The sequence below is a fragment of the Talaromyces marneffei genome, chromosome 2, assembly GCF_009556855.1.
Source record: "Talaromyces marneffei chromosome 2, complete sequence".
Lineage (NCBI taxonomy): Eukaryota > Fungi > Ascomycota > Eurotiomycetes > Eurotiales > Trichocomaceae > Talaromyces > Talaromyces marneffei.
The window spans coordinates 2408880-2421130 of NC_072349.1; the positions used below are offsets into that span (position 1 = coordinate 2408880).

Below are 12251 nucleotides of genomic sequence, written 5' to 3' on the forward strand. Positions count from 1 at the left end.
TATTGTTTCCATCAGCTAGAATCGATGATGCTGGACTCCTGGTACAACGGAGTAGTGTGCACTGAACCAGATTACACAAATCTTATTTTCTACTGTGTCCATGTCTCCATGTCCATGATGGATATTATTCAGCGCTAGCCTCGGTGGGAAGGTACAGCCGCGTTCTGGGAGAAGCTTGAATTCATGTCTTGGTATGGCCATGGGTTGACGAGGTATTATTCCACTGCGAATGCACACCTACGGTAACCATTGATATGAATCGACCCCATGGTACCAGTATGAACCGCAGTTGCTGTAGAGCGTTGAGTACATTGTAACGAATAACGTCTTGACGGGCTTATGAGCAAGTCTAGGCATAATTGACCGGCCGGTGATCACTCATCCTTCAGATTCACTTCCATCTTATAACTTAGATATGGCGTAGTTGACTTAGTCAGTTGCGATAATTAGTTAACCTTATTGACCTGGCTAGACAGACTCGGTCATCACTTTACCGATTCAGCTCATCTTCTCGGTGTTTCGTACTAGTTGCCCGGCATGCGTTACCATACAACTGTTGAAAAGGTTGGTGGCTCGCTGCTTTTTCTCAAGACAGAAACAATCAACAACAATAGTGTATGTGTATGTGTATGTGTATATGAATGTTTAGCGAGAAATGTGTTTCTGGAGAGAACTACGCACGAGGCGTGCTTGGACTTGAGTGGCTCTAATTGTCTAGGCCTAGCGCTTGAGCTATCTCAAGTCCACTGCATAAAATGCCCCCCCCCCAATGACGACGACCCATACTTTCGATGCTTCCTACTCTCTAGTTAGTGCTCCCAACTCAGCTCAGGGCTGCGAGTAACCCGTTTCAGGAACTGGGCTCCGTACTTGTCACTGCTTGGCAACGTTGGCATTAATTGAATATGGAAACTGGTCTAACAAGCCTGAATTGGCCGCGTTAGCATCAAACTGGAAATTAATGGGCTACCACAATCACATGGGGGACGTCGTCACTTGCCGCCTTTTTTTCCTCATGTAGACTTATCGCTCAAGCTGACTGTCATTATATATACAGTAATCCCGACCGCTTCTTTTTTCTGTCTTGCCATCTTCATCTTCATCAACAACAACATCATCATCATCATTTGAAAGTACTTGCCACCACAAAAACCTACCATGACTCAATCTGGTGACACTGGCATAGACCCAATGTCTCTGTGCTGAGCGAGTTGTGTGTTGTTGTAGAGAGTCAAGAGACACACCGGAAGACCCCCTCCCTCATTTTAGACAATTAGACACTTGCTTCTATCTCTGTTTTGGTTGCATCTGCTCGTTCGTTGGTGATGAATTATTCCTACTTTGCTCCGGTGGCGCCTCAGCAGCCATGTCCGCTTTTTGCAATAGCGTCGCCTTCGAATCTTGATGATATGAATGATACTTCCATGTCGCAAGCGCCGGTATGTTGTTAATTCTGTTGTTGTTGTGGCGGTGGTCGTCGTCGTCGTCGTACGGAGTACATTTAACTATGTACCGCCGATCTACTCCACTTCCCATCTCCATTGCATCTCATTATTCTCCATCTATTCTCCAGTGGCAAGTTTCTGCCATTCATCGCAATTATTTAATATCATCCATTCAACCCACTCCAACTACTTCTACTGACATTATTATGGAGACATCTTTCGAATACAACAATTACCCATCCTTCCATGGATCATCATATTACTCGGGTCCCGGCGGCGCCGCAGCAGTGCTTCCCCCTCATGCGCAACAATCTCAACAGACCGCACCCGCCACAACGTTTTCGCGACACAATTCCACCGAAATGGTGCCCGGCGATGATCCTCTGGGACAGTACATATTCTCAGAGTTTATAGAGGATCCATTGGCCGTCACCCAGCGGTCGACGCGGAGTAGCAGTGAAGAGAAGGACGCGATAACGCCCGCGCAGAGCCGGCGGAAGGCTCAGAATAGAGCCGCGTACGTTTTTCTCTGTTTTTTGGGGGGGAGGGGATCAATTGGATTGAATCGTCAATGCTAATACAGCGATTGTTGAAACAGTCAACGCGCCTTCCGAGAACGCAAAGAACGTCGCGTCCGAGAACTAGAGCAGAAACTAACCGACCTCCAAGCCCAATCCATGACCCTTCACGCCGACAACGAACGCCTGAAACGAGAGTTAGCAAAAGTCGCTACCGAAAACGAAATACTCCGCGCCACATCGTCAAGCGGCGAGAACATTAGTGCTGGTAGCTCTCCACGTGGAGACGAGGAAGATAAAGAAAAAGCATCATCATCAACATCAACATCAACAACAATAAACGGACCCAAGAAATGGGTCTCGCTAGACGTCCGCAAGAAATACGTAGCAGATTTCAAGACGGGCAATTTACCGCATCGAATTGTCCTCAGTGCGGAGACTGGGGAGAAATTATTAGATACAAAAGCGACGTGGGATCTTATACAGAGTCATCCGTTGTTTCAAAAGGGATTGGTTGATATAGGCGATGTCTGTGAACGATTAAAAACCATTACGAAATGTGATGGGCAAGGACCGGCGTTTGAGGAGGGGAGGGTTAAGAAGATTATTGAAGAGAGTGTGGCGTGTGGGAATGATGAGTTGATATAATCCCCCCCCTTCTCTCATCTTCAATACGAAGCATCAGCATGTCAATATTGAAAGAGTCGATAAGAGTGTTTCCTTATGGGACGTGGAGATATGGGTTTGCATTTATAAGTTCTGGAATTCTGGATGTGCGTTTCAGCGTGGGCGTTTATATAGCAGACGATGCCAGGGTTGCTTTTTTGAATATACTACAACTACATGACAATGGTGCACTTTGATGCTACTCCACCACGTCTTTCCCGAGAGGCTGTCTAGCAGTAGAAAGAGAGCTCGGATGTTTGATATCTCTTGTCCAAACACATCTTTTTCGACAGAATTCAATCGAGAGTCTTCTTAGAGACCCGCTTGTTCCTTCCAAAAGAGGAGTAGTCTCTATCCCAATCCGACACGGACGGTCCGTTCCCAAAGGAGATGTTCTTTTCATACGACAGAATATACAGTTCCTGGGGAAAGTTTTCTTCGAATTGCGTTCGGGACTGGGCAGATTCCTAGTAACGCCGAGAAATCGCTAATATATGCTCTATCCTTGCGGACATTCGATGGAATAGGGTTACACATGTACCCCGCTAGGTAGTCAACTCCGCATTTTATGTCGAGATAGATCTAGACTCTACATTGATATAAGTGAGGATACAATGTAGCTAACCTACAAGCTCAAAACCCCCCCCAAGTGACTACACACCCTGCTTTGACATACTTGCTTTTTCCGTTCAGCAGAATGTTTCTCACATTCGAGGCCTCTCAACACAACAACAACGACAACAGAACAAGCCTTCGCAACCCAAAACAAGAGCGTCTCAATCGACGACGCCGCTCCACACCGCGAGCATGCACTTCATGCCGTCAACGGAAAATTAGATGTGATGGCGAGAAGCCCTGTGAGGCTTGTCGGTGGTACAAGAAGGCTGAGCAATGTAGTTATCCGGGACGGGAGCGAGAAAGGTAAGTTCTAAACTTCTACGAGGAGGAAGAAAGAGAAGAAGAGAAGAAATAAGCTCAAATGAAATAGTCACTCAGAAGAGATATCATTACCGGATTATCGAGGCGCATTGAAACGGCTGTTTCCCGAAACTGCACCCGAGAATCTCGTGGATTTGTCGAGGGAGAGATTGCTGGCTTTGATATCGAAGCCGACAGACGGGTCGCCTTACATCCAGCACTCCCAGCATCAAGACTCATTGACAATCGCCACATCCACATCTGTAGAGACGCATGTCTCCGCACTAGCAATGGAAAGGCCTGGCTTGGAGTCATTGCACTCAATCCCGGCAGAACAAGAACAACTCGATGAAAACCGGTGTGCTAGCGCCTCCGAAGAGTCAGAGGAGCATATATCAGACGACGTCAATGCATTGTCTCTACCGGCTCGAAATCTTACTTCGTATCTGGGCGTGTCGTCTATTCAAGCTGCGTTGAAAGTCATTGCGTGGCTTCATCCGGAACTGAACTCACATCTTTCGCACGTCCCAAAAGACCAGCGTCAGCATCACCGTCGTTCATCAATTTCAGCTGGCTTACCACCTTCAGACCTGCAATTGCTAGATGCATACTTTGACAATTTCCAGCCATTTTCGCCACTACTAGACGAGGAAACCTGCCGCTCAACCTTTCTGTCCGGTCGCCGAAAGGACAATCGCTGGCTAGCACTACTCAACATCATCCTCGCCCTGGGAAGCATCACCGCAGCAGGCGTCGACAACCACAACCACCGAACCTACTTTGAACGCTCAATGAGCTTTCTCAACTTCAAAATCCTCGGTAACCCCAGCCTCGAAGTCGTTCAGACTCTAGGCCTCATGGGCGGCTGGTACTGCCACTACATCAGCCAACCCAATCTCGGATACGCGCTTATGGGCGCCTCGTTGCGAATGGCGGTTACACTGGGTCTGCAACGAGAGCCTCCCTTCGATAGCCATATGTCGGCGGGCGTTAGCCCCGCTCGATCTGGGTATCAGGAATTCAAACGGAGGGTTTGGTGGTCTCTTTGTTGTTTGGAGACTTGGGGTCATGAGACGTTGGGGAGGCCGAGTATGGATTTTTTCAGGCCGAGTATCACGGTCAAGTTACCTCATTTACTTGATAATGTAGGCCCCCTCTCCCTAGCCCTCAAAACATTGAGGTTTTATGATCTAATGTGGTGATGGTGACAGGAGAACTATATCAAAGTCCTCCCCCTAATCGAAAATGTACAATTCATCAAAATCGCCTCCAAAATCCAGGAATCACTCGCCGCACTACCCACATTAACGCATACCGAACTGCTCAATCTAGACTCCCAACTCCTCCAATGGTGGAACAATCTCCCACCAGTTCTCAAGGACTACACCCCCTGCCCCGAAGCTTTGTACGCCGCGCGAACAGTCATGCGATGGCGCTTCTACAATCAGCGCATGCTCCTTTACCGCCCTCGATTGCTAAACTATGCCATGCGCCGAATCCCATTGATCGCAATCAAAGACGAGGAACGTGTCGCCGTACAGCGATGTCGCGAAATCGCGGAGGTCGCGATTGAGGATATCTCTACGACTACTACGGCGATGAAGATGAATCAGATGATTGCCTGGAATGCGGTGTGGTTAGTGTTTCAGGCTACCATGGTGCCGTTGATATATCTGTCGGTCGCTGCAGTTGCAGATAAACAACGTGACGATGGGGATGATGTTGAAACGTGTAAAGCGCAGGTTCGGAGGAGTATCTCGACGCTGGATCGTATGAGGCCGTATGGCCATACAGCTAAGCGGTCGTCGGGCATGATTTCGAGGATTCTTGAGATTATTCTGCGTACCCCTGACACTGGAGTGAGGGCATCTGTCCTAGAAACTCACAACAATGCAGGGAATACGGAACCCCAGAATTATCCTCCCTTTCTGACGAATCATCAACCCATCGCCCGAGAGCGAGTTCTGGATTGGACTGCTACGACTGCTGCTACTACCGGTGCTACCAATAATACGTCTTTTGAAAATTATTCATCTCAACATGTGTGGGAGTATCTGAGCTGGGGCGAGAATAATGATTTCTGGGCGGAGCTTTATACCAGTTTGAATCCTCAGGAGGAAGCAAATTTCTTTGACGCTAGGATTCAATGATATCTAATACTCATGCATTGCATACTATTTCTTCTCCAATGAGTCAGTCTAGCGAGACTATTGGCCTAAATAACGATACTTCAATGGAGTATCACTCTCACCCAGCCCCGTAACAGTAACCACCTGCTCATCACCGGGAACAATGTCTATAGCACTATCGCTCACCCGCACGCCATCCCTCTCCTCAAAAACGAGACATTTCATGGGTTTCCGTGCACTAATTTTGACAATCTGTTGTCTCTCTCCTGCCGCTGAAATCGTTGTCTCCGGATTCACTTCCAACCCCCTATCCGAGAAATCAAGGTACTTGAATGGCTGAGGCCAGTCCACATCCCTCGCCACAATGAGCCCATTCACCCAAAGCCGTGCAGATAAAACATGAGCCTCTGGCTCGGCGACATGATCTATAATCCCGTCCGTGATCATGTCCGTAGTCCCATTCGCTGCAATCGTGATATTCTCAAACAGAACCGGGGCACGTATATCCCTGCCCGACACAACCGACAAAAACTGCAATTCGACCGTTGCATTGAACACCTCGTCTTGACGACTACTCGCAACCCACAGCTCATACCGACTTTTCGTCGGCAGCTGGGCATGCGCAACACTCCAGTCATGGTGTTCACGTTGAACGCCAATCGTGAGTGTTTTAAGCGCCCGTTTGACGGTATAATAAGCTGGTTTGGGCCTCAGGAAGTAGTCCACGATGGACCAGGAGATCGTAGGCCAGCAATCGTTCAGTTGCCACAATAGTGCGCCTCCGCAGTGTCGCGAGTCTCCCCATTGTCGCCGCCAGCCACGGTATCCGAACATCATTGTCTCTGCTTGAACGACTTGAGTTAGGTAGATATATGTCTGTCCGTAACGTTAGTTAGTCTCCCATCAATTTTGGTTCTTGGGTAGATAACGAACCTCCAAATCAGTAGCCATTCTCAAATTCTCCACCAGATATGTCGCCAACCTCCTCTCATGCCCATCAGCCTTATTATGAAAATTCAACACATGCGATTGCGGGAACTTGTCCTCTTCGTTTTCGACAAAGTAGTCTATCGTCGACAGGTGCGGGAATGCCTCCATGCCGAATTCGCTGTTGAAGCGACCTCCGAGCGAGGCAAAGATTTGGTATTTTTCTTGAGTTCCGTGCCATACTATCCATTCATTAGCATTCGGTCACTGTTTTCATGAGGAAGGAGAGAAGACGGACCATTCCATTGATGCATATCCCCAACAGTAGGGTCAGATGTGATTTTGCCGTCACCCCAGGGACTACCTGGGTGATAGAACGTGCTTGGTGAGTATTCGGCTACCACTTCCGGGAGTACTTTCTCATAGATGTAGCGTGCTGGAAAGTCTGACTTGAGCCAGTTGTCAGGATCCTTATCATCATAGTCATAGGTGAGTTTCGCGTGCTCCTGGACCTGGTAATCTTCATTATTGCCGACGTAGATCACAATAGAAGGATGATGGCGCAAGCGCTGTACGTTGTAGATAGCTTCTTGTCGAATTGAATCTAGCATCTTAGGCCAGGCCGGGTAGTTGCCACAGCCAAACATAAAGTCCTGCCATACCAGCACACCGAGCTCATCGCAGGCCTCGTAGAATCTATCATCTTCGTAGATACCGCCGCCCCAGACTCTGTTCACATATTCGTTAGAAAACAATTCCCGGGAAATAGTGCTTGAGTATACCTGATCATAACCTGCCCACCCGCTACCATAAGCTCAATCCATTTCCTATATCTCTCTGCATCTATACTTGGCAACAGACTATCGGCAGGAATCCAGCACGACCCTCCACAGAAAACATCTACCCCATTAATCTGGAAGAAAAATGACTTGCCATGTTTATCTAGTTGTTGGATGATTTCGGCGGACCGGATGCCGAATTTCTTGGAGGTGTCGTGTAGCTCTTTGCCGTTGTGTGATAGGGACACTGAGACTTTGTACAGGGGCTGAGAACCGTAGCCATGGGGCCACCACAGTTCCGGATCGCTGACCTGGAATTCTGCCTGGGCAACTTGATCGATATTGTTCACAGGAATGTTTTCCTGGCGCGCAATTTCTTGTCCTCGCAGACTCAAGCGAAAGGAAGCCGTAAGATCTTTCAGCAATGTCGAGGCCGATGTATCTATCCTTGCAATCGCCGTGACACTCGCCACCTTGCCATTGAAATCAATCTTCGTCGTCTTTGGCCATAAATCCGCTACTCGAGCAGAATAAACCTCCAATCGCACATCCCGCCAAATCCCCGCCGTCATAATGACAGGACCCCAGTCCCAGCCCCAGTGATACTGAGCTTTACGTACAGCCAAGCGTGCCATATCGCCATTGAAACCCGTCCATTTATGATCTGGATGTTCGCTGCGTATCTTGCGTGCCCTGGACTGGGCGCAGTCGAATTCGATTTCTAGAACGTGTTGTCCTCCTTCGGGTGAGTTTTGTAGAGCTTCGGTGACGTCCACACGATAACCCATGAACATGTTGTCACTTTCGAGGATCGTCTGCCCGTCAAGTTTGCACGAAGCGAATGTGTCTAGTCCGTCGAATACCAAGACCACTGTCGCACCGGTAGGTATTTCTGGCTGCTGGAATGCATGCCTATAAATCCAGGATTTCTCGTTGACCCAGCGGGCTTTGAGTTCGTTAAATCCTATATAAGGATTTTCGAGCCTGTATCATGGGAAAAGTCAGCTTCAGTCGTGTTGTAGAGCCTCGAAGGTATGGTGTCTAACTTGTTGTTTGCAATGAGATCTTGCTGTACTGTTGAGGGGATAGTTGGCACAGGCATCCAGGCATCCAGTTCCTCGCTGTCTCGGTCTTTGAAGGTCCAGCCAGTGGACAGTCGCTGCTGAAGGAAAGCCATGTTTGCCCTCAGACGATGCACAGTAAAATTGACTGGGAGCAAAGTCCCAGACGTCGCAGATTATATATCTGCACCAAATAATCAGGCTACATCATTAGATCCACGCATTTAGCCTGTTATTACATCTCTACGGACTCCGTGCGGAGTTGGCTTGACTATGTTGTGGTGTTGCGTTGCTAAGTCGAAAGAGTCACGGAGTCTTTGTCTGATTGCCTAATCGGGATGGTAAGAGGCGGAGGTCCGCTTTAGGAAGTCACCTCCTTGCTCTCGTCGACTTTTTCGGTTCTCTCCATTCTGAGAGTGTGCTAGTATCTGAAGAATGGGTTGTCTATATGCAAGACGTGATAATACTCAATGGTATGATGACGCCCGGGGAATCCGTGGGGAACCGATTTATAGTTATAACAAAGGTTATATAGTCGCTTGACAGAGTCGCATCTCGATATCCAGATAGTAAGTCCCAGACAACATGGATGTAGACATCCAAATTCGATGATTGCCCGAGACTGTATGGAGAAAACAAAAGACTGCTCAGCGTCCCCGTGGAATAGATACCCATCCCGTTTTGCTTCGTTGCGTCTTGTCCGTGTTAGATTTGGGGACTGAATATCCATAATTCTAGCGGCATGGTATGACCTTGGGAATTTGTTCAGCCATGAACTCTCCATATTTCGAATCTGGGGCGTCCGGGGTAGTAGTTGCAACAGCCGAATTGAGAAATCGATCAGCGTTGTATACGTGATTTAATTCTGATTGTGTAGTTTAACATATTGAAACAATGGCATGGCATGAGATTGCCTGTAGTACAGTGGTGAAAACCATATACGTAACGGGGTCATCTTTGTGACGGTTGTCCATGCGGCTCAGCGCCAGACGAGGACTGCATAGGACTGAGACCCTAGGCGGTACTAACTCGGGAATAACCTCAGCAGTGCCAGATTGGGAAAGGGTTACACACACAAACAGGGGTATGTATTTGCTCCTAGTGGCACGAATTCCTGTTTTCTCTTCTTCTTCCTTGTAGCATGTTTCTTCTTCTTCTCGGTGTACAAGCACCTCTGTATGCGATTTTAGTTAGATTGAATAGTTACATGAGATTGGCATTTTCACATCTTCACAACCCTTTGAGGATCGATTTCTCGTGGTCGTGAGCGCATTTGTGAGCCAAATTATCATATTCCGGCAAGGTGGCGGAGTGGTTAACGCGCCAGTTTCGAAAGCTGGTTCCTTCGGGAGCGTGTGTTCGAATCACACCCTTGTCGTTTAAATTTTTTCCCCTGTTTTAGGGTTAGGGTTACTATGTATATTTTTTGATATATTTGCAAGAACCCTACTACAATGAGGTCAATGATGGAGCAATAGAATGGAGATACCACTCGCAATCTATGCCATACTGCTTGTATCTGAATCAATAACATAGCCAGTGTGTTCCAATCGAGCTCGTCTTCAATTGCGACCGTCTCTCTCGGACATCCTCCACAAGCAAGACTGGCATCACAGTATCTAGCTCCTCTACTGCTGACGGCTCTATCCCCACTACCAGTGGAACTAGCTTCGTGATTGTGAGAAGGGGTTCTTTGCCGGAAATAATTCTTACTTGCCTCCCTTCCTCACGAACAATGCCGATGTAGACTTGCCACTCAGACCTCAGGATTTTGCGGGTCTGGGGATGCAACGATGTCAACTCTGTAACTAGCTCTGGTACGGTCTGATTTCAGCTTCTCACAGATGGTCAGCGGACAATCAACACGGGTTCTGATGGGCTGCAGCGTCTTGCTTATGTTGTAAAGCCTGCCGAGGATCATGTGGTATTACTGATCCCTTTTTACTGGTCTTGAACATTATATATATCGGATGTGATATCCCCGTTCCCATGCAGAATGTGTGGAGCTTACAACTCTAAGAATACAACCATACGGTTGAATTCAGCATGATTCAAGTAACCTGAAATTCGTTCACTGTATATAGACACTAATCGACTGGTTCTACCTCATCCAAAAGGTCCATAGACGATGTTAAGTAGTTTGCGGCTATATAAACAGGGTTAGGGTTAGGACTTACTGTGCCTTGAATGGCTGCTATAAACGTACTTCTAAGGACACATGTTATTACCCAAGCACATATATGAATATATGATTTCTAACACGTATGAAGCGTGGACTACTAGCTTCACAATTACTCAGCCCTGACGTTTAGTTCAATGATCGCCAACAATTGTTGACAGGGCATTACTACGTGGGGTTTACATGACGACACGACAAGGCAACTTAGGCAGTATGTGAAGATTATGGCGAAGTCAGCGATTCGGATGCTGGCAGATTCAAGTGCGTGTAGCACTAGTTCAGTATAGTACATATCATATGAGGTCGCGTTATTAAACGCATTTTCGAAGCCAAGGAGTTTCGTCTCATAAACAGGTAGCAGCGCAACCCGCACGCTGCGAATTTGATGGATCTGATAATACCTCGATTACCAAGCGCCCCTCTTGTTGATTCATCATGCCGAAAGATTTAAGCCAAAGACGAGTCTCAATCCCAATCATCGTCATCGTCATCTTCCTTTTCAGGAGCCCGACCCCTCTCGTCGTCGGAGTCATCTTGTTTTCTAAGTCGCAAATCACCTTCCTTAATCGCTCCCAAGTCCACAAGAACCTTTTCAACGTCTATACTACTTGTCAGTATCTGATTATATTGTCAATCAGAAAGAGAACAAACCTTCGACCTTCGTCCTTACACCATTAAGCTCCCTCAAAGTCACATATTGTCGCCGAATCTCTCCATCTTTATAAACCAATATCGTAGGCGTATTGCGATCCGGATATCCTTCTATACACATGTCGCCTCTGATTTCACAAAACTTGATTTCTCCATATTTGGGCGCTAATTGTCTCCATATCTCGCTCAGGACGCGGGATTCCGTGTTTCCGCCCGTCGAAGAGGTCAAGTTCACGAGAACGTAGGCATCTGCAGAAGCATCTGTGACTTCTTTTGCATAATCCGTTTTTTGCAGAGGGTAGACTTGGTTGTAGACGCTCGCTTTTTGGAGAGTGGATATTTCGGCCATGCGTTTTTTCCTTTTGATGATTCCTATTAGACTCCTTCTCATGGGTAGCAAACCGGTAGATTGCTTTAACTCACCTATATTTCTCTAAGAAATCCTCATCCTCTTCATCCTCGAGAGCATCGAGCTCGTCTAGATCCTTGTCCTCGAGTCGATTTTCGTAAGCCCGACGCTGAGCTTCGAGAATAGCTTCTTCAATAATCGGCGTCGGCGACGGAGGCTTCTCGGGTATGATTCCGTGCTTTCGAAGGATGTCATTCCTATAATTATAGTAGTACGTTAGACGTGGTGCTTTTGTCAAGGTATGCAGTATATACATACCACTCAGTATCCGCTTCGGGATGATCCACGGGGACATTCACAGGCATATCCATGGTGAATAAGGTCTCAAATAACTTAAATTTAAAAAGAGAAATGAATGCTCCCTATATAAATCTCATGTATTGTAGTTCGCAAAATGTTGCCTGACGCTGGGTTAATGGCACCTGCCCACTACGCCGCATGTTTGCACTGTTTGGCAAGTCCCGTGTTTGGTGCCCACACAAGGAGACTCGGAAGGACACCTGGAGATAGACCGAGTGGGTTGCAGCAACAACAATCACCTCCTTGCCAATTCCCACGATTTCCACAAT

General features: G+C 47.4%; 4 protein-coding genes and 1 non-coding gene across 5 annotated transcripts; 3 read left to right on the top strand and 2 right to left on the bottom strand.

Moving 5' to 3' along the window:
- Positions 1–1651: 1651 nt before the first annotated feature.
- On the top strand, positions 1652–2611 carry EYB26_003229 (uncharacterized protein; the record flags this gene model as incomplete). Its single annotated transcript, XM_054262532.1, has 2 exons — positions 1652–1962; positions 2044–2611. The coding sequence occupies 2 exons, from the start codon at positions 1652–1654 to the stop codon at positions 2609–2611; spliced, it is 879 nt and encodes a 292-aa protein (XP_054118507.1).
- Positions 2612–3326: 715 nt separating this feature from the next.
- On the top strand, positions 3327–5697 carry EYB26_003230 (uncharacterized protein; the record flags this gene model as incomplete). The annotated part of the gene is made up of 3 exons (XM_054262533.1): positions 3327–3550; positions 3618–4692; positions 4759–5697. 3 exons carry the CDS (start codon positions 3327–3329, stop codon positions 5695–5697), a joined length of 2238 nt encoding a protein of 745 aa, XP_054118508.1.
- Positions 5698–5754: 57 nt separating this feature from the next.
- Positions 5755–8559, bottom strand: EYB26_003231 (uncharacterized protein; the record flags this gene model as incomplete). Its single annotated transcript, XM_054262534.1, has 5 exons — positions 5755–6552; positions 6610–6845; positions 6902–7332; positions 7386–8366; positions 8429–8559. The coding sequence occupies 5 exons, from the start codon at positions 8557–8559 to the stop codon at positions 5755–5757; spliced, it is 2577 nt and encodes an 858-aa protein (XP_054118509.1).
- Positions 8560–9740: 1181 nt separating this feature from the next.
- On the top strand, positions 9741–9821 carry EYB26_003232. Its single transcript has one exon. It is a non-coding gene; the product is annotated as a tRNA-Ser (tRNA).
- Positions 9822–11087: 1266 nt separating this feature from the next.
- Positions 11088–11993, bottom strand: EYB26_003233 (uncharacterized protein; the record flags this gene model as incomplete). The annotated part of the gene is made up of 4 exons (XM_054262535.1): positions 11088–11221; positions 11274–11632; positions 11697–11879; positions 11941–11993. 4 exons carry the CDS (start codon positions 11991–11993, stop codon positions 11088–11090), a joined length of 729 nt encoding a protein of 242 aa, XP_054118510.1.
- Positions 11994–12251: the final 258 nt, after the last annotated feature.